Below are 23,336 nucleotides of genomic sequence, written 5' to 3' on the forward strand. Positions count from 1 at the left end.
ACAATACTTCTCTGGTGTGAACATATATAGATTCCGGGCTGGTGTTAAATCAACACTGGAGTTTTTGCAGTGTGCTATTATTACCCCGGCTTTAGCTCGAGCTACCATCACCGGCGCTTAGTGCATGTTCTCCACATATTTGACATAATAAACCTAAATAAAGGGAACTAAAGAAAAACGGGGTACACCCTATGCGCTAGGTTGTGGGCAGGGGTAGATTTTAAAGATATAATGTCATATAAAAGAGATAATGTCATAAATAAATTATAATTTCAAAAAGGAATAGTTTCATTCAGTAACAATAAACATAACTTACGAGAAAAAAAGTGGAACGCCTCTGGCAGTCTCGCCTGCATTACGCGATTCGATATAGCAGCAGTGCTGACTTTGAAAACAGCTATTAAATAATTATTCACAAAAGAATACTATGTCCATTGACCCAACATGACCTTTGACCATGATCATGTGACCTAGGACATGTGCAAAACAATCATTCATACTTGATTACCCTTATGTCTATGTTTCATGAACTACATGTGTAGATCCAAACACTTTTTAAGTTATGATGCAAATTCAACAAATACCCCTAACATGGCCAAAGTTCATTGACCCTAAATGACCTTTGATTTTGGTCATGTGACCAGAAACAAGCACAAGGTAATTAGGGATACATGGTTACTCTTACGTCCCAAGTTTCATGAACTAGATTTATAAACTTTAAAGTTATGATAATTCCACCAATACCCCCAACATTATCAAAGTTCGTTGACCCTAAATGACCTTTGATCTAGATCATGTGACATGAAACTTGCACAAGATGTTCAGGGATACTTAATTGCTCTTACGTCTAAGTTTCATGAACTAGATCCATAAAATGTCAAAGTTATAATGACAATTCCACAAATACCCCCAACATGGTCAAAGTTCGTTGACCCTAAGTGACCTTTGACCTTAGTCATGTGACCTGAATCTCAGGCAGGATGTTCAGTAATACTTGATTACCCTTACGTCCAAGTTTCATGAACTAGGTGCATATACTTTCTAAGTTATGACATTTCAAAACTTTAACCTTGGTTAAGATTTCAATGTTGACGACGGCGCGCCGTCGCCAAAGCGGTGCCTGCTATGCAGGCGAGACAAAAATTGATGTTCATCATGCATAAATACGAAAACCAATCCAACCATAATCCTGGGGAGTGTTTCATCAACATTTTCATCCGACAAGTTGTCAGATCTGACATCTTTCTCTGATGTTGATTGGCTGAAAGGTACTGTTACTATGGTAACTGTCGGATAAAATGGGACTTGTCGGATAAAACGTCCGACAAGTCCTTTCATGAAACGCTCCCCTGGTCATCTTGCACTCCCTCCTATTATCAGCGTGATCATACTTGTCATATGACTTCGTATTATGATTCATCATAATTATCATTATTATCAACCGTAAATTATTGGTGGAAATAACACAGGTCATCCCCCACCTGATATATTAATTGGATATTATACAGATATTGCCTACCTAGAGTTTGAATATAACTTTTCCTCTCCCCGACGGAGTTATATTTTTCCCAAGAGATTATATTTTGCCCAAAGCGCGCAGCGCTGAGGGAAAATATTCTTCCGATGGAAAAATATAGCTTCGGAGGGGAGTTGAAATGTTTTATTAAAGGATAAGTCCACCCCCAAAAAGTTGATTTGAATAAAAAGAGAAACATCCAACAAACATAACACTGCAAATTTCATCAAATTCGGATGTAAAATAAGAAAGTTATGACATTTTTAAGTTTCGCTAAATTTCACAAAACAGTTATAAGCACATCTTGGCTGATATGCAAATGAGGATACGTCATCCACTCACTAATTCTTTTGTATTTTATTATATGAAATATGAAATATTCTCATTTTCTCCTCATTGTCCAGTGATACAATGATTAATTCCTCCCTGAACATGTGGAATTAGCATTGTTTAATACTATATAGTTCAGTCAAGTTGGTCCTAATTGTCAAATCTGTAAAAAAAAAATGAAATATTGTATAATTCAAACAATAAAAAACTAAAGAAATAGTGAGTGATGGACATCATCGACTGACTCACCTAGTTGTGCATATCACTGTTTTGTGAAAAATAAGCTTAACTTTACAATGTCATAACTTTCTTATTATACATCCGATTTTGATGAAATTTTCAGCACTATGCTAGTTTGATTTTTCTCTATTTATTCAAGTCAGCATTTTCCTGGGGTGGACTCGACCTTTAAAACGATAGACCAGGCAATATCTGTTATATTATATAGTCTATGTAGATTCGCCATCAGAGATTGCATTCATCATCTGGGGCAGTATTCTGAACATTGTCTTTTCTCCATATTTTATCTTTCCTCAGAGATATGACAAAACCGGTATTCTGGTGGATGTCATAAGTTTTGTCAGTCTCAACGAACGTAGAGGGCAGCAACACACAAGCGTGTTGCTCTAAGGAAGGTCAACTCCGCTCGAATTTTGTGACCACTCTAAAAAAATAAGGTGGGTTTTGGGGAACTTTGTAGAGTTGATTTTTTTTCATTTGTTAATTTTAAATGTTTTTTAATGATAAACTTTTAGATCGGTTATTCTGGGTAATAATATTAAAAATATTACTATTATTTTTGAAGAAAATATTTCACCTTTAATAATCATGATTTTGAAATTTTTCCTCATTTTGGAATATTAAGTCTATGACGAGGATACCTCTAGTCTGTTATTTTCTTCTGCTAAATTTCGCTGCACCACTGATAAATGCACAGACAACCACCGTAAAAATCGAGGTCATTTTTCTGGCCTGGGTGCGCCGAGTCTGGGCCGGTCGTGTAGCTAGCTAGTGACGCTGATGATGCGCTGGGGCTTCAGGCGACTCGTCATAGATCTAGCAACTTAGACAATGACGTCTAATTTGCCTGGCCTGATTTGAAGTGTAATGGCTTCAGGGCTGATGTTTATCAACGATGATTGTTCAAGGTTAGATTTCAAATTTTAAATGTCATTTGACTTTTAAGTCTATAAATCTAAAATAAAGGTGCTGTATCCCCGAAATCCGGGTCTAAATTTCAACTCCGAGTCCGAGACCATGGCATGGACGGCGAAAAAAAAACAACCCACGCATCGGATGCATTGCATTGGCTGCGCGCTGCGCTGCAGCTGCACTGTGATGATGGGTTCAGCGAAGAGCTCAGAGAAAATAAGGTGGTTATATTCAATCCCGAAATGCTTTGCGAGTGGTCACTAAATCGTCTCGGCGCAAATCACCTAATACAGCCGTCTGGTGAAATCGCTGAAAACAACAATCACCGATTTGGTAATGATTTAGTTTCTAAAACTAATATTTGTAAAGTTTTAAATATCAACGTATGTTTTTTAATGTTATCTTTGATATCGTTGTAGTCATATTCTTTCATATTGTTTTCGTGATCGCTACTAATGTGTTGTTGTATTGGATCGGCGTATGATTTCGTTGGCATAAATCAACGAACGTAGAGGGCAGCAACACACAAGCGTGTTGCTGTAAGGAAGGTCAACTCCGCTCGAATTTTGTGACCACTCTAAAAAATAAGGTGGGTTTTGGGGAACTTTGTAGAATTGATTTTTTTTCATTTGTTAATTTTAAATATTTTTTAATGAAAAACTTTAAGATCGGTTATTCTGGGTAATAATATTAAAAACATTATTATTATTTTTGAAGAAAAAATTTTACCTTAAATAATCATGATTTTGACATTTTTCCTCATTTTGGAATATTAAGTCTATGACGAGGATACCTCTGGTCTGTTATTTTCTTCTGCTAGATTTCGCTGCACCACTGATAAATGCATAGACACCACCGTAATAATCGAGGTCATTTTTCTGGCCTGGGTGCGCCGAGTCTGGGCCGGTCGCGTAGCTAGCTAGTGTCGCTGATGATGCGCTGGGGCTTCAGGCGACTCGTCATAGATCTTCTAGCAACTTAGACCAATGACGTCTAATTTGCCTGGCCTGATTTGAAGTGTAATGGCTTCAGGGCTGATGTTTATCAACGATGATTGTTCAAGGTTAGATTTCAAATTTTAAATGTCATTTGACTTTTAAGTCTATAAATCTGAAATAAAGGCGCTGTATCCCCGAAATCCGGGTCTAAATTTCAACTCCGAGTCCGAGACCATGGCATGGACGGCGAAAAAAAAACAACCCATGCATCGGATGCATTGCATTGGCTGCGCGCTGCGCTGCAGCTGCACTGTGATGATGGGTTCAGCGAAGAGCTCAGAGAAAATAAGGTGGTCATATTCAATCCCGAAATGCTTTGCGAGTGGTCACAAAATCGTCTCGACGCAAATCACCTAATACAGCCGTCTGGTGAAATCGCTGATATCAACAATCACCGATTTGGTAATGATTTTAGTTTCTAAAACTTATATTTGTAAAGTTTTAAATATCAACGTATGTTTTTAATTGTATGTATATTCTCCAACATAATTTTTTAATGTTATCTATGATATCGTTGTAGTCATATTCTTTCATATTGTTTTCGTGATCGCTACTTGTATTTGATCGGCGTTTGATTTCGTTGGCATGAATAATTAAATGTGCGCGCAGCTCAGCTGCATGCGCGTATTGAGTTGACCTTCCTTAGAGCAACACGCTTGTGTGTTGCTGCCCTCTACGTTCGTTGGCATAAATGATAAAATATGCGCATACCTCAGCTGCATGCGCGTATTGAGTTGACCTTCCTTAGAGCAACACGCTTGTGTGTTGCTGCCCTCTACGTTCGTTGGTCAGTCTCTTATCTTTAGCACGCACCAAATGCGCGTAATCCCAATTCAGGAGCAAAAGATATGACAAAATTTATGACAGGGGGATAGCGGTAATAAATTTTGTCATAAGTTTTAGTACCAAATATCCCGATAACCTGCCGTCTAAATGTCAAGCATATAATAATATTAATTAGATTAGGTTGTGGTATTAGTTACACTTATCATCCATGAACATTTTCAAAAATATTTGTTTATGCTACAATATCAGTTAGGCCCTACACATTATAATTCCTCCGTTTTCTGTCTGATTTCCTTTTTCTATTTTTCTCCTAAAATCCTTTACAGCTCCCTGTCTCTCTTTGTAATTAAGCGCATCAATATACGCGTAGTTGCGCGATGCCAGCAACTGTTAAGGCCCGTTTGCGCGTTTCCGTTTTACACCCTGGCGAAGGCATTTTCCGCAAAAATAGCCACAAAGCGACTAGTGAAGAGTCTACACACGTCGCTGGTTGCAGCGTGCGACACAGGCGAGTCCAGGGGCGGTATTCTGAAAACGTTCTTATCTTAATTTTGTTCTTATCTACGTCACGTTCTCAAATTGGTATTCTGAAAACGTTCTTATCTATTTCTTATCTTTTGTTCTTATCTTTTTCTTATCTTGCTTTCCATCGATGCTGAGCGCGTAAATTTATAATTCGCGCATATGATACAAAAGCGCGCTAAAAGATAAGAACAAAATAAAGATAAGTGGTATTCTGAAAACGTTCTTATCTTTTTTCTTTCTTATCTTTCACGATATTTAAGATAATATTTAAGATAGCTAGAGGGTTATCACATCTCACGATGTCCGCGTTTTTTCTTGCTCAAAATCGATGGCCACTAGTAGTAACAAGTACCCACAAGTATTCCTCCCACCCTTTCTTTAATTCACCCTTTATTTTGCCCGTCTCTTCTTTTCTATCCCTTCTTTCTTTCTTTCTTTTCTTTTATTTATTTTCTCTTTTTCTTCCTTTCTATCTGTCCGTCTTTCTTCTTTTCTTTCATTCTTCAATTATATCTTTTGTTTTATTCTGTTTGAATTTTTTTTTTGCTTTGTTTCATTTATACTTCATCTTTCTTCCTTTTTATTTTCCCTTTTCGTTTTATCTCTTTCTTTTTTACTTTACTGAGTCTTTATTACTGCTTTCCCCCTTTTCTCTTCCTTTCCTTTCCTTTTCTTTCTTTTTCATTTTTCTTTCTTTCTTCCTTCATTTATTTGTAATCTTTTTATTTTTCTTCCTTATTTTTTGTTTAATAAGGCTTTCGTTTTATATATGCCTTTCCTTTTTTTTATCATTGATTTTCTTTTTCTCCCTTTTCCTTTGTCTTCCTTCCCTTAATTCTTAATTTTTCTTTCTTATTTTTTTTTTATTTCCGCTTTCTGACACTTTTGTGTCTTTTTTTTCTTTATTTCGCTCATTTTTTTGTTCGTTCTTCATTTACTATTTGTCTTTACTTTCTTTCTTCTCTCTGTCTTTCTTTTATTAATTTTTTCTTTATTCTTTCCATTGATGTTTTTTTTTTGGTTTTCTTTTCCTAACTTTTTATTTCCCCTTTTCGTTTTTTGTTCTTTCTTTCTTTCTTTCTTTCTTTGAATTTAGCTTTCTTTCCTTTATGTTTTTGTAGTCTTCATGTTTGCGTTAATTTTCCTTTCATTTTTTTCTCTCTCATCTTTATTCCTTTGTTTCATTTTCCTTTTTTTTTCTTCACTTTTTACATTTTTATTCCCTTTTTTCTCTCTTTCTTTTTTTTTCTTTCTAACTTTCTTTCATTTGTTTTTTTCAAACTTTTTTCCTTTTCGGTTCCTTGTTACTTTTTTTTTATTTTCAGTCTGACCTCTTTCTTTTTCTGTTCCTTTTAGATTCTTTCTTTTCTTTATTTTTTCTTTATTTTTTTCCTTCACTTTATCATTGATAATTGTTCTTTCTTCTTTTTCGTTCTTTTATTCATTCTTTTTTCTTTTTAAGTTATTTCGCTTGCTTTTTTTCTCATTTTTCTGCTTTGTTCCTTTCATCTTTTTTTCTGCTTCATTCTGACCCTTTTCTGTCTTCTTACTTCAATACCTACTTACTTTCTTTCTTCATATTTTATTCTTTATTCGTACCTGCTTTATTTACTTTTCTTTCTTTATTTTGTGCACGTGGACGTCTCGAAATAATAAAATCAGTCATTGCGTACAAAATGCCTATTTCGCGCAATGCGCCAGAAACAGTGTACGCGCAGCGCCCATGATATTCTCTTCACAAAAGGAACGCTTCTATTGGTTAAACTGCCAATATAAAGCGCATTTTGATTGGTAATATCCTTAAAATGGGCGTGTTGAAGATAAGAAGGAGGCAGTCCTTACAGAGATAAGAACGCGTTAAGAAGATTTTCAGAATACCGATTTGCAATGATTTTAGCGCCTTCTTATCTCAGTGAGATAAGATAAAAGATAAGAACAAAGATAAGAACGTTTTCAGAATACCACCCCAGGGGTGGTATTCTGAAAACGTTCTTATCTTTGTTCTTATCTTTGTTCTTATCTCAATGAGATAAGAAGACGCTAAAATCATTGCAAATCGGTATTCTGAAAATCTTCTTAACGCGTTCTTATCTCTGTAAGGACTGCCTCCTTCTTATCTTCAACACGCCCATTTTTAAGATATTACCAATCAAAATGCGCTTTATATTGGCAGTTTAACCAATAAAAGCGTTCCTTATGTGAAGAGAATATCATGGGCGCTGCGCGTGCACTGTTTCTTGCGCACTGCGCGAAATAGGCATTTTATACGCAATGACTGATTATTATTTCGAGACACGTGCACAAAATAAAGAAAGAAAGAAAGTAAAGAAAAAAGGTAAAGAAAGCAGTTACGAATAAGAATAAAACAGGAAGAGAGAAGTAAAGTAAGTAGGTAAGTAAGAAGACAGAAAAGGGTCAGAATGAAGCAGAAATTTAAAAAAATAAAAGGATCAATGCAGAAAACAATGAAAGAAAGACAAGGTAAACGAAAGAAAGCAAGCAAAAGGAACTTTATAAAGAAAATTTTAAAAATGAAAAGAAATAAAAAGGAAAGAATACAAGAAAAAAAAAGGAGGAATACATAGAATGGTAATCAATGATAAAAAGAGGAATATAAAATTGAAGGAAAAATAAAGAAGGAATAGGAAAAAAAACTTAAAGGGGAAAAAACGAAAAAGTACAAAATAAACAGATTAAAAGGGATAAAATGAAGGAATAAAGAACCAAAAAAAGTTAGAAAAAACGAATGAAAGAAAGTAAAAAAAGGAAGGAATAAAAATATGTAAAAAGTGAAGGAAGAGAGAAAAGGGGAAAATGAAACAAAGAAATAAAGAAAGAGAGGGAGAGAGAGAAAGAAAGAGATAAGAGAGGGAAGATAAAAGATGAAAGGAAAAGTAAAGCAAAATTGAAAACTAAATACAGATAAAAAGAAAGGTAAATTCAAAGAAGGAAAGAAAAAGAAAGGGAAAATAAAAAGGCAGGAAAAATGAAGAATGAATGAAAAAACGAAGAAAGATTAATGGAAAGAATAAAGAAAAAAGTGAAGTATAATTTACCCCAAATAATGAAGAAATAAAAAGATTACAAAAATAAATAAAGTGAAGGAAGAAAGGAAAAAAAAAACAGAAAGAAAGAGAGAAAAGGTGAAAGAAAAAAAACTTAGTAAAGAAAAAAAGGAAAAAAATCGGAAAGGGAAAATAAAAAAGGAAGGACCCCTCGGTAGACCAGCAGCACCATGATTGATGTTGCTGAGCAGGGCCATCCTCCCGTTTTTCATTTATCAATTCACATGTATAATTTTATATGTATTGTTATTTGTTTTTAACGGAAATAAATTCAATTTAAAAAAAAGAAAAAGAAAGAATAAATAAAATAACGCAAAAAAAAAATTAGGAAGAAGTTAAAAGATTCAAAAGAATAAAACAAAATGAAGAATGAAAGAAATGAAAAAAGACAAACAGATAGAAAGGAAGAAAAAGCGAAAAGAAATAGGCCTAAATGAAATAAAGAAAGACAGAACGAAAGGAAGGACGAAAGAAAGAAATAAAGAAATATAGAAAAAAAGAAAGAAAGAAAAAAGGGATAGAAAAAAGAGACAGGCAAAATAAAGGGTGAATGAAAGAAAGGTTGGGAGGAATACTTGTTACTACCAGTGGCCATCGATTTTTAGCAAGAAAGAAGGCGGACAGCGTAAGATGTGATAACCCTCTAGCTATCTTAAATATTATCATAAATATCGTAAAGAGATAAGAAAGAAAAAAGATAAGAACGTTTTCAGAATACCACTTATCTTTATTTTGTTCTTATCTTTTAGCGCGCTTTTGTATCATATGCGCGAATTATAAATTTACGCGCTCAGCATCGATGGAAAGCAAGATAAGAAAAAGATAAGAACAAAAGATAAGAAAAAGATAAGAACGTTTTCAGAATACCAATTTGAGAACGTGACGTAGATAAGAACAAAATTAAGATAAGAACGTTTTCAGAATACCGCCCCAGGTCTTTGGGCGAGTCCCACACCACCGCATGCAATCTGCACAGTTACTGATCAGAGCATAGAGTTCCTCGGCACTTCATGTACAGAGAGCAGTCATATGAGTGAAATCCGAACATGCTTTTTTTTTTCTAAATATAAATTATTAACTAAATGAATAGAATGACAGACAAAATAGAAATAAACAGATACATATAATAGAAAGAAAATTGAAGTTTGATGGATTAATTGATACACTTAGATGCCGAAAGATAGATATAGAAGACTGATAAATAGATAGAGACATAGATAGATAGATATATAGATAGATAGATAAATAGATAGATAGAAGTAGAGAGAGAGAGAGAAAGACAGAGAGATGGATAGATAGATAGATAGATAGATAGATAGATAGATAGATAGATAGATAGATAGATAGATAGATAGATAGATGGGGGAGAGAACTTGAGAGATGGAGAGATGTTATAGATAGATAGATAGATAGATAGATAGATAGATAGAAACGGATAAAGAAAAATAGAGAGAAAAAAAAAGACAGACAGATGGATAGATAGAGAGAGAAAGAGAGAGAGAGAGAGAGAGATAGAGAATCTGAGAGATAGATAGATGTTAGATAGATAGATAAAGAATGAGAGAGACAGAGAAGATAGATAAATTAACAGATAGATAGATACTGTAGTTACATAGATAGATAAATAGATAAAAGATAGATAGATAGATAGATAGATGGGGGAGAGAACTTGAGAGGTGGAGAGATGTTATAGATAGATAGATAGATATATATATATATGGACGGAAAAAGAGAAATAGAGAGAGAGAAAAAAAAGACAGACCGTATGGATATATAGATAGATGGAGAGGGAGATAGAGAATTTGAAAGATAGATAGATGTTAGATATATATATAGATAGATAGATAAATAGATAGATAGATAGATAGATAGATAAAGAATGAGAGAGACAGAGAAGATAGACAAATTAACAGATATATAGATACTGTAGTTACATAGATAGATAGATAAATAGATAGATAGAAGATAGATAGATATAGAGAAATAGAGAAAGACAGACAGATGGATAGATAGATAGAGAGAGGGAGAGAGAGAGATGTTATAGATAGATATATATGGACGGAAAAAGAGAAAGAGAGAAAACAAGACAGATGGATAGATAGATAGGTAGATAGAGAATGAGAGAGACAGAGTAGATAGACAAATTAACAGATAGATATATCATGTAGTAGGCCTACCATAGACTGATTTATAACATAGATAGTGGATAGACAGATATGATAGATATAAGGATAGATGTAATATGAAAAAAAGTAATTATGTGTTTTATTTTTCAATATTTTAGCTATTATTCGTTTTCATTCATATAAACGATCATGAGCGATAAAGTAAAAAAAATCATGAAGCCAACGTATATAGTTCAGCGGAACAACCAAAATACAGAGACTGAAGCTTTTGGTCTGCTCAGCTGCATTTGCACGTATGTTCTGCGGATATCTTCGGTGCGGACTTTTGGATCGCGCGCCCAGCTGATTATGTAAACAAACGTAGAAATAGACTCTTCACTAGTCGCTTTGTGGCTATTTTTCCGGAAAATGCCTTCGCCAGGGTGTAAAACGGAAACGCGCGGCCCGTTTACACTTGATCGGCTTTTGGTTCAGAACCAACGAACGTAGAGGGCAGCATCACACAAGCGTGTTGCTCTAAGAAAGGTCAACTCAATACGCGCATGCAGCTGAGCTGCGCGCACATTTTATTATTCATGCCAACGAAATCAAACGCCGATTAAATACAAGTAGCGATCACGAAAACAATATGAAAGAATATGACTACAACGATATCAAAGATAACATTAAAAAATTATGTTGGAGAATACACATACATTTAAAAACATACGTTGATATTTAAAACTTTACAAATATAAGTTTTAGAAACTAAAATCATTACCAAATCAGTGATTGTTGTTATCAGCGATTTCACCAGACGGCTGTATTAGGTGATTTGCGTCGAGACGATTTTGTGACCACTCGCAAAGCATTTCGGGATTGAATATGACCACCTTATTTTCTCTGGGCTCTTCGCTGAACCCATCATCGCAGTGCAGCTGCAGCGCAGCGCGCAGCCAATGCAATGCATTCGATGCATGGGTTGTTTTTTTTCGCCGTCCATGCCATGGTCTCGGACTCGGAGTTGAAATTTAGACCCGGATTTCGGGGATACAGCGCCTTTATTTCAGATTTATAGACTTAAAAGTCAAATGACATTTAAAATTTGAAATCTAACCGTGAACAATAATCGTTTATAAACATCAGCCCTGAAGCCATTACACTTCAAATCAGGCCAGGCAAATTAGACGTCATTGTCTAAGTTGCTAGGAGATCTATGACGAGTCGCCTGAAGCCCCAGCGCATCATCATCGTCACTAGCTAGCTACACGACCGGCCCAGACTCGGCGCACCCAGGCCAGAAAAATGACCTCGATTATTATGGTGGTTGTCTATGCATTTATTAGTGGTGCAGCGAAATTCAGCAGAAGAAAATAACAGACTAGAGGTATCCTCGTCATAGACTTAATATTCCAAAATGAGGAAAAATGTCAAAATCATGATTATTTAAGGTAAAATTTTTTCTTCAAAAATAATAATAATGTTTTTAATATTATTACGCAGAATAACCGATCTAAAAGTTTTTCATTAAAAAATATTTAAAATTAACAAATGAAAAAAAATCAACTCTACAAAGTTCCCCAAAACCCACCTTATTTTTTAGAGTGGTCACAAAATTCGAGCGGAGTTGACCTTCCTTAGAGCAACACGCTTGTGTGTTGCTGACCTCTACGTTCGTTGTTCAGAACCAAAAGCCGATGCAGAATCGGCTTTTGGTTTATCTTGCACTGCGTTTACACGCTGTTACAGCTCGCGGTTCAGAACCGCGAGCCGATGCAAAAACCTGAAATGATACGCACAACAACAATATACGTCATAATAAAGACAACGCTGGATCCGTGCACTTACAATTACGTCACAATGGAAAAGTAAATGAAATGCGCACCAATTGCCGATGCAGAATCGGCTTTCTGTTTACACGTAGTAAAAAAGCCGATTCTGCATCGGCTCGCGGTTCTGAACCTACTACTTTGGTGGTGCAAATTGCCGGTTCTGAACCGCGAGCCGATGCAAGTTAATCGCGTTTACACGCTATGAAAAAGCCGATGCAAAAGCCGATTAAGTGTAAACACGGTATGTATGGGGAATACGCCCTACCTGCGACCGGGCCTTCCTATTGGCTAGAAGTGTTCCCACTGGGAACTAACGATGATTTTGATTGGTTTGCTTCCGAAAAGATGGGCGGGAACTAAGAGAGATTATGACAGGGAAAAGACAAAGTTCAAAATACCGATTTGTAACAATTAAGAAGAGAAATGACAAAATTTATGACAAAAGTTATGAGTGTTCCAGAATACCAACGGCTCCAACCTGAAATTCTTGCTACAGCTCGATCTGGGGAGTGTTTCATCAACATTTTCATCCGACAAGTTGTCAGATCTGACATCTTTCTCTGATGTTGATTGGCTGAGAGGTACTGTTACTATGGTAACTGTCGGATAAAGTGGGACTTGTCGGATAAAACGTCCGACAAGTCCTTTCATGAAACGCTCCCCTGATCCATCTACATCATAACATTTTTTTTTATAAAGAATACATCAAGCGCGTTCTTCATGCAATGGATGCGTTAACAATCTCTCCCCTATTAGTGGAGAGATCAGTGACCCCCCCCCCCCTCCCCCGGGATCGACACCGTAATGACCATAGACATGGTAGAGCTAAAAAAGCGATCATACGTCGCCGGTAATTAGATAGCGGTTCACGTCGGTTTGCCCCTGACGACGGATGGTATCAGAGCCCTTTATTCAAACGAGTTTGGCATTTCGTCTTTTAATGTGCTACGAGGCATATATCTTATGTTGGGCAAGCACAATTCAAGATATTGCGAACGTTGTACCCCATTGAAAAAGTGTGTGTGAGGGTGATATGTGTATAAAGCCCGTCTCACACTATGCGATCCGGTGCGACGCGATTTTTCAAGAAATCGCATTTTTCATTAAATATGAAAGTTCCAAGAAGTAAAATTATTTTATTTGAAGTTTGACATGTTGTTAGGAAAACTAAAATCATATATATTTTCACTTTGCGGCAAGCCCTATGTGGTCGGAGTAAAGTCCAAATCGGATTCAAGTCGCAGCCGATGATGACGTCATTACGATTTGGAATTGAATTTGTTTTTATTCATTCAGGGAGGCTCTAACTGGACTGAATTTCGATTTCAGTAGTCCTACCACTATTCTGAACTCTGATCCGTAATATTTTATTAGTTGGAATATCAATATCAAATGTTTTCACAATTAATTTGAAATTCGGATCGCAACGAATCGCATAGTGTGAGACAGGCTTAACAGAGTACTGTCAAACGTGTATCAATCAGATACTGAAAGAGAATTAGTCAAACTCTTCAAAGATTCAATAAGTTAGCTTTATCTTTTGCCTTTATCTTTCAGCATCATTTATAAGATTAAGAAATGATAACACAATCAGTAATCGTTGTATCTTATACTACCCAACAATCCTGAATAATTATCTAAACATGATTGATAATGCAAGTCCGTTTTCCATGATTAACTCCATACGTATATTTCCCAGTTATGCCAACGTCAATAATTTTGATGAGGATGAAGAGCACTATAAATCGTATTTATTGCGAGAATAGCGCGACGATTGCTCTCTATGTCGATAGGAACGTTGAATTTTCCTTCTGCAGTATGGGTTGCAATCAGTGTCGGTGCCGTTGGCATTGTTCTTGGTCGTACCTCTACTAATGAGTTACCATCGGCAAAGAAACTACGACGATGCTGCTTGACAACATGAAGGTCTTCAAAGATGTTCTTGGGTAGTTCATACTCAGGTGCTTCCATTGCGTCCACCATTGAAATCTTTCTAATATCCTTCCTTTTCTGAATTTTGTCAGAGATTTTCGATACATAATTCAAGCTGTTCATGCGATTGAAGGTAGTTGAAGGAATGACAGGAAGTGAAGCAGGTATCCTAATTCTGCCATCAGGTAAATGAACAGCTCTGGGACGATGGTGTAAACCTGTCAATTGTAAAACTCGTTTTATGTGACGACGACTATTGTCTGATAATACTGGCGCAGGCCGGGATGAGGGCCTCACAAAATTCTCATTACTCCATCCGAGCGTATCAGAATCTAAAGAGCCTTCTGATACTGTAGAAGTACTTAAATTAGACAGATAACCGAAATGTTTTGTGCTGTCTGCATTCTTAGTTATGTTAGATGCAGAGTGTGTTCTAGCAAGAACATTGGACACTGCCGAAACATCTTCCAAATCTTTGTCTATCATAACTTCCTCTGGAGAATATTGATTCGTTTTCTTGTCTTCCGAAACAGGGTTTTCTAGGAGTAACATAGTATTCCTTAACCTCGATGTTTGTCCTCTCTGAAAAGAAATCTTGTGAGATTTCTTTTGAACCATCGACTCCCCATGTCCACTGTTTGCCATTTTTGTTCTTCCCATGAACGACTTTTCTTGGAAGCCATCAAGAGACGTGGCTTGATTCATCCCCGACTCTGAAAATACCATATGAATGACATCACCAGATTTCTCAATGTGACTAACAGGTGTCCCGTTTATCTGCTTTGATTCCGATTTCGTAGATATTCCACGAACATCATAAGAACCTGAACAAGAATGACATGTGCATGTATATGAAGTTATTATAATACTTAATTTGACAAAATAGGTGACGACATGCATAGTGCATTCTACGCAACAACTTATACAGCGGATACACAGCGGCATTCAGTTCGTAATAAATATTTTTTCTAATGTTTGTTAATAAAGAGGCAGGCCTACACTCCATCTCTCCCAAAAGACCACGACGTCGCCTCCTAAAGTCACAAGAGGTAAAGGGCATGATCGATCAGGACATGAAGCACCCTCTTCAAAGGGGAAGTTCACCTAAAAAATAAGTTGCTTTTAATAGATGAAAACAATCCAGAAAAATGTTGGTGGAGGTTTTCATGAAAATCCGGGAAAGCAATACAGAGTTATGATTTTTTTTCATAGACGAGCAGCTCCCCCGTATATGCAATAAATTCTCAAAAATGCTATTTTCTCAAAACACTAAAGGTCACTTTTATTTGACCGGAGGACACGGTAATCATCAGAAAAATCACTTCATACCCCGTTTAAAAAGAAAAAAACTTTTATTCATAATTTTCCATTAAAAAATGAAATATATGGAATTTATATGACACGATAATGGGGGAGCTACTCGCATAATGATTATTATAATTATGACGTCACAAATAAGAAATTTCAGATTTTTAATGGATTTACGTCACACCTTTACCAATATTTTTTTCTCTATTTATTTCAGCTTATATTAAGACAAACTTATTTTCATGGTAAACTCCCCCTTTTCGAAAAGGATTATTCATTGCTTCAATGCGTAAAGGCCCAACTATCTGTTTTGTGTGTTATAAAATATCTTTATTTCTGTGCCTGTTTTGAATGATCAGACGATAGTCACAGAAGAGTATATGTGTATACAAGTTTCAATATGATTAGTTTACAAGCATATAGTGTACATTGACTATCATGCATGGACCTGGGAAGTGGGGGTGCTGAAGCGCCCCCAAGAATTTACCAGGGGGTGCTGCGTGTATTATTTTCCATAGGCAGCACCGCTTGGAATTCTGGTTGGTGTGTCACATAAAAGAAATGTATAGAAAATAATTGTGTTGAAACCCCTTTTTGGCTCATCAAATTTCTTGGCACGAAAACGACCTTCATTTTGTAGTGAAACCTTGTTTTGCTTCTCAAATTTTCTTAGGCGGATCCAGGCCAGGGGGACAAGGGGCCAGGGACTCCCTTTTGGCGGAGAAAAAAAGGGGGAAGGCATTTAAAAAGAAAAAGAAGGGAAAAGAGAGGAGACAATAAGAGGATAAAGAAGGGTAAATAAAATGAGGTGAAGGGGACGACTTGGAATATTAAAAAACCTTTCATGTCACAAGTTTTCGCTAGCGCTTCGCGTATGCATTGCATGTTTGATGAGATAGGCCTACATGAGATTCTTCCGCATTAGGCTGATATGGAGCTTAAAATATCAGCTTTTGAAGTCGATATACCAAACATATTTCAGCTCCGACATCGAGCTTTAATTATTTTGTTTGATTTATAAATTGATTTTCAAAATGTGCTCTGTAAACTTTCCGTTTTATTGTCTCAGTATCAACATTTTCAGCTCGCGCTGCGCACTCACGTTATTTCATTTGTCACTAACTATTCTCTTCGTGTATTCCATAAAGTTCTCAAAATGTCCCTTAATTTGCAGGTTTGATCAGTTGATTGTCAAAATCTATCAGCCAGCGCTGCGCGCTCGCATTTTGATTGGTGAGTAATGTATACCTCAATAATTTCCTATATACATAATAATAAGCAATTCTAAAACAAACTACTTAAAATCCCCTTTTCATGACATCGCCATTTGCGCTCTCATTAATTTGTTAAGAATATATTAACCCATGCATCCTATTCATAATTACAAAAGTGCTTAAAACATCCAGTTTTCAGGAATTAATATCACCAAATTTCGAGCTGTCATTAGGCTTTTCCTTTTAGATTAATAAATACAAAAATAAAATTTTCATTATTTCCTAATAATGAAATTGTCCTTTTTTCAGAATGGAATATCTCGCGTTTAGGAAGAGGAAACGAAGAAAGCCATCATTTTCATATGACAAAATGTCGTTAGAATGTCCAGGTCCTAGGTCAAAATAAAATATTAAAAATATCAGCTTGCGCTTCGTGCTCACATAATTCATTATGAGCGATCTGTAATATCCACTTCACGATTTTCCTACACAGTGCTTAAATTAGTGCTTAAATTGACCCTTTTTCAGATAGGAATATCAGATATTTTCAGCTCGCGCTTCGCGATTACATTATTGATTTTCATGATAAAAATATGTTTTTAATGCCCAGATACTAGGTAAATCTTAAACACACGGACGCATGTTTATTGAGATCCGCAGCTTGTTCTTTATTTAAAAAATGCTTAAATTATTTCAGAATAATTTTTTCTGCTCGCGCATCGCGTTCACATTATTGATTTAGGATACCCAATTATCCATTCTTTTCATGATTTACAAAACATGAATAAAGTGACCCGTTTTTAAGTCTATATCTCATTTTTTCCGCTCACACTTCGCGCTCGCGTTGTTTAGTTATATGCCTAATTGCCTATCCTGCCCATGATTACAAAATATGCTTAGAATTTCAATTTTTAGGTTGGAATGTCAAAAATTGTCAGCTCGCGCTTCGCGCTCGCTTTAATAATAATAATAATATAGGGTATTTATATTGCGCACATATCCACCTTGTTAGGTGCTCAAGGCGCTCCTATATACCCGGCTAAGCTAGGCGTTCATAGCGCACACAGCTTTTTAAGGAATTACTTCCTACCGGTACCCATTTACCTCACCTGGGTTGAGTGCAGCACATTAAGGATTTTATTTGATTATTGAATATGTATCACTTTATGGCTTACTACAAACAGTCCTCAACAGGTCCCTTTTCGATCAGCTATATACAGATTTTGTTCAGGATCACAACATTGCCCAGAATGTTCGATTTTCAGGACAATACATGAAATTTCAAAAAATTAGCTCGCGCTTCGCGCTCGCACTATTTAAATATGGCCTTTGAGATTACTAGTTTTATAAGAATAAAGCCAAAAAGTAAATGTTACGAAGAAACAAACAAAAATCATCTTTGAGTGGCCGATCGGGAAAAATATGGGTGAAATTGTTTTCGCCCCCCCCCCTTGTTGGCGAAAGGTGGATCCGCCCCTGAATTTAGGCCTACTTTAGCACCCCAAGCGAAAAAAATCGTTTCCAGTGCCCTGTTGACTATTATTTGTATTCATATTATTTTGATTACTTTTGGAAGGTCATTTCATATGGAGTTTAAGGTCTTTACTTGATAGGAGATGACACTGAGTTAATACATACAATTTTTATAGTAATAAGTATAAATTTTGGTTTAAAAAAGGCTACTATATGACACATCATATGATTAAAAAAAAAGCTAAAATGCTTTATCATTATGTATTTCACGAGTTGTCAAAATACATGTATGTTTTATTTTGTTAAAGAGATGATATTGAATTCGCAACATTTAATTTTGTTTGTGTAAAAGAATTGAAGTTATTGACAAATGAGAACCAGTGTATTCAAAACAAAAACAAAATTAATAGGCAATACACAAACAAGAAAAAAACATAGGCAATACCTTATTTATACCATGCCATTATTCCTTAATCAAAAAGCTCTGAGAATGCCAGATATATTGTCTACCAATGTGCAATATTCGTATGTTAATGCTATCAAAATTATTAGCAAGTTCCATAGTTCAATACCCTCAAACTTAATATCCATGAACATCAAACTTGATTTTCAAAAAAATAAATCACACTCCTTTAACGAAATTATCATTTTACAAAGTTTATGTCTGGAATCGAACTTCTAATTGTCTTTCGAATGGCATAAGCCGAATTTCTTGTCTTGCTTCAAATCAACTACGATTCATTACCTGTACAACTGTTCTTTGAATATCGACGCCGAAGTGCTCGGAGTAAATCTTGGTCACCTAGGGCAAGCATAAGCCTTGCTGCTTCCTTAGATCTGGTAAGTGACTTCTCGTGGAAGATACGATGTAATATTTTGTAACAAGCTTTGCTTTCATCGGGATGTGCCGCGTTCTCAGCCAATTCTGAAATCAGTTGACGAATATCAGCCTGCGATTACAACAGACAAAGGGATGGTTGATGACAAGTGTATAGATTTAAAACGAAATTACGTACCGGTTTCATGCTCAGTTAACATTAGACCAAAAGCTTCGGTCTTTCTTACATTGGTTGTTCCGCTGAACTCCGTTGGCGCAACTCACCAGTAGACCAATTTACAGAGGAATAAAAATGAAACTCCTGCCAGCTGTCTAAGTTAACATTGGCTTATAGCGAAAGGGCGAGTGAGGCACGTCTTCTTCTTCTTCTTTTTCTTTTTCTTCTTCTGAATCCTTCCTCGGTTGTGTCGGAGATCCACAGGATATAAAGAGCTGTACTTAATTCAAACATAATGTAGACATCCAGTCCAGAAATGCTTAGTTGCATGCATTGTATTAAGACCTTTTCGAGAAATTGTAGAATCTGAAGGAGGTTCAAGGTATATCTTGCTCGATGAGGATGGGATAAGTCCGGTAAGAGGAGAACGGACAGGGTAAATTGCAAGGGGCATTATTCACCGAAGTATTCTGTAATGTTTGATAACTCTTCTTCTGCAATATATTACTGATGAGCATCTTTCTATGACGACTGAGCTAGCACAGGGCATTCTGCAACAAAGTGGATAACATTCTCCACAGCTGAAGTCTTACATTAGTAAATGGTCTTGCTTTAGTTGGGTAAGTTTGACAGGACCATTGAGGTCTTACATAGAAAGCTTTTCTTAGTATTGGACTTGAAATCTGTTTATGATAATATATGTTTTTGTCTTGCAAAATCCTTCCAATCCAGTGATTCAGGGTAGATTTGCTTGCCACAGCATTCTACAAGATAGATGTGATGTTGCTTGTAGTTGTAGATGCTACTATCCTAGTTTCTTCCAAACTGGGTACGGGATGCCAGTACTTACAGGGGGTGCACAGATTTGGAAGATTACATTTGCAGAGAGTTTTCTCATATAGTAGGGGAGTGCCACTGATATTGACGAGCGTCGCGTTAAGGGGAACCCCACCCTTTGTCCAAACAGCCATTATGGAAAAATTAATAAGCGTAGTTTCGTCAATATCTAGTATGTTGTTTATATTGCCTAAAAATTTTCACAACAAAATGTTAGGCAGTATTATAGAGAAGAAAATGGAATATGATTAGATATCTGCAACCATTGAATTCTTATTTTTTAATTTTAGTGTGTAATCTAAAGACAAAGAGATTAAGGCTTCAAAATTTTGTCCAGACACCAGACCCCCATCCTTTATTATTCAAAATAATGGTTAAAAGACTGATTGTATGATGGTGGTCCCCAAGTCTCCGCACCTAACGATTTTAGTTAATATTCAACATGAATTATTTTTATTTCACAAAACCTTTAAATTAATAATGATCCTCATATTCTGATGAGTAAGTGTGCCAAAGACCTCATAGAAATTTGAAAATAATATAAAAGTTCTTTGAAAAACCTCTGGCAGTCAATTTTAGATTGAACAAAAAATGGTGCCCCATGTCTGCGCACCAATTCACTTTGAACGCGATTGGCGGGGATTTTGATGAGAAAGGCTGCATTCATTTTTTTCCACCATTTTTAGTCGGATTTTTAAAATGAATATCTGTCTATGTATAACTATTGCATGTCACGTGTAAAGTTTGGGTTCGTTTCGTATTTTCTTTTATGGTGGTGTGACCTTAATTCGCGCGTTACCTAATTTTGCGCAAGGTCGGATATCTCTTTATCTAATTAATATCTTGAAAAACTCATATCACCAACAGAAAAAGTGGCCCAAAATTACTCAGTATGGTAATTTAATTTCTTCAAGGTAAGGTCTCAAATTGTGAAAACATTGACAAAACATCGGCGAATTTTGTTACCTTTTGTGTCCGCTCCGAGAAAATCCGATCTTCTTAAGTTCTCGACAAGCATCAAGAAATCGCCAGTTTGCAAGCAGAATTCTCCAAATAAGTCAGTAAAATGTGAAACCAACCGAATTTATGGCATTTTAACCTCCATCTGATCTATAATTATCTTACCTTTGTCTGCTTGATTTCTTTTCTAAAGCTTTGCAAAACGATCGTGCGCAAATTAAGGTCATACGTTTTATGACACTTTTTCAGCCGAGCGCGCACTAACGTTAATCGATCGCCTTGGAATTTTGAGATCGCGATACGAGCGAAACCCTTGACCTACTTTATAATTTCCGTCAAGCGAATTTGACTTTGGGATCTTGCCTTCCGTCTGGTATTTATGATTTTGATTAATTTTTTGTGAACTGTAAGAATATTTTTAATTAAAATCAACTTCAAATAATTTTTGAAATGTGCGCAAATTATGGTCTTCTTCTTCTGTATCCTTCCTCCGCTGTATCGGAGATCCGCAGTTTAATACTGCATGATAAGCAGTGGCGTACCTAGGATTTTCCACAGGGGGGGCAAAACCGTCCGCCCAAAAAATTGACAAGCAAAAAAAAAAAAAAAAATAAAGCATTTCGTTCCAGGAAAAAATTGACAAGCAAAAAAAAAAAAAAAAAAAAAAAAAAGGTCTTCGATCACAAATAAAGGATTTCGTTCCAGGAAAAAAAAAAAAAAAAAAAAAAAAAAGGGCTTCAAGCTCGTCAGGGGCATTAGAGGTCTTAAAGCTCGTCAGGGGGGGCAAAAAAGGTTTTTCAAGCCCGTCAGGGGGGGCAAAAATACGTTTTTGCATGGGTTGTGACCCGTCAGGGGGGGGCAGAGTGCCCCCCCTGCCCCCCCCCCGTAGGTACGCTAGTGATCATAAGCATTAAATATTTTGACGTGAGAGTAAGGTAGAGTAGAGCGAGAGAGGTGAATCTTATGCAAGAAATTTAAAACAAGTAGGTTGAGGTCGTTTTTGGAGGAATCTGTTAATTCGACGTCAGGTAGGTAGAAACAGGACGAAAATAGTATTGTTGAGGTTCTTGATTATTGAAATGCTTCGAAAAATACTGCAGTTCCTTGTCTTCTTTTATTAAGTTTAGAAGTGTTTTCCTCTGTGTGTCACCCCATTGAAATGCTCAGAAAAATACTGCAGTTCCTTGTCTTCTTTTATTAAGTTTAGAAGTGTTTTCCTGTGTGTGTCACCCCATCATACTAACTTTACAATCGCGCAGATACGCGTATGCGCAGACAAGGGGCTTACACACTCATGTTACAGGCCCCTAACAAAAAGTTTGTGCTCGTTGACGTTGCCTGTCGTTGTTTACAAAATATTACGGTATTACTATTATACATTGGCGGCAGAAGCCAACAATTTTAGGGGGACCACCAAAATTTTTTGATAAGCAAAAAAAAAAAAAAAAAAAAAGGTTATCAACACAAAATTTAGGGGGGGGGACACGTCCCCCCGTCCCCCCCCCCCCCGCCGCCTATGCTATTATAGACTCTATAGGCCAAGAGTCTGTTAGTATTATCGTATTATATTATTCACAATTATTTTGTTATTGAATGCAACTTTTAAAAGTTAAGAGTCCAGTGTAACTTGTTAGACAACGCAACGGGAACGGACCCCATCATAATCTAAAACATAACGTTAGGCCTATTTTGAGATTCACCTTTATCAGTCGATACATCTTCATATATTTTGATAACTCCTCCTTCTTGTCTGGATCAGTAGATTCCACATTTCTATACCAATAACTTTCTCGAGGCATCTTTCTCCTATTAACGTTCTTCCAATGAAAATATCAGGACCAAGTCAAGACAGTGTTCACATCATCACAATATTGTGACCCGATATTGAACCCAGCTAGCTATGAAGAGATGTGCTCGGACGTCCCGGTTTCATATTTGTGAATCCAGGCCAGCGCGCGCCAGGCGCTAGAAAATGCATTGTTTTGTTTTCACCAACGAACGTAGAGGGCAGCAACACACATAGCGCAGAGTTATCAATAGACAACCACCGTAATAATCGAGGTTATTTTTCTGGCCTGGGTGCGCCGAGTCTGGGCCGGTCGCACAGCTAGCTAGTGACGTTGATGATGCGCTGGGGCTTCAGGCAACTCGTCATAGATCTTCTAGCAACATAGCTAAGTTAAACCCGACTTCAGAATACGGGCCACTATATCTGGGCATTGTAAATACATTTTTTTATTTAAAAAAAATGAATGATGCGAGCGCGAAATATTTGATATTCCGATCTGAAAAAGGGTGAATTTAAACA

The 23,336-nt window shown here is 36.3% G+C and overlaps 1 protein-coding gene across 1 annotated transcript; it reads right to left on the reverse strand.

Moving 5' to 3' along the window:
• Positions 1-14,019: 14,019 nt before the first annotated feature.
• On the reverse strand, positions 14,020-22,827 carry LOC129255368 (uncharacterized). The gene is made up of 3 exons (XM_064096068.1): positions 22,729-22,827; positions 18,982-19,186; positions 14,020-15,065 (listed from the first exon to the last, which is right to left on the reverse strand). Exons 1-3 carry the CDS (start codon positions 22,825-22,827, stop codon positions 14,020-14,022), a joined length of 1,350 nt encoding a protein of 449 aa, XP_063952138.1.
• Between the last annotated feature and the right edge of the window lie 509 nt (positions 22,828-23,336).

Source organism: Lytechinus pictus, chromosome 3 (genome assembly GCF_037042905.1).
Source record: "Lytechinus pictus isolate F3 Inbred chromosome 3, Lp3.0, whole genome shotgun sequence".
Taxonomy (NCBI): Eukaryota; Metazoa; Echinodermata; class Echinoidea; order Temnopleuroida; family Toxopneustidae; genus Lytechinus; species Lytechinus pictus.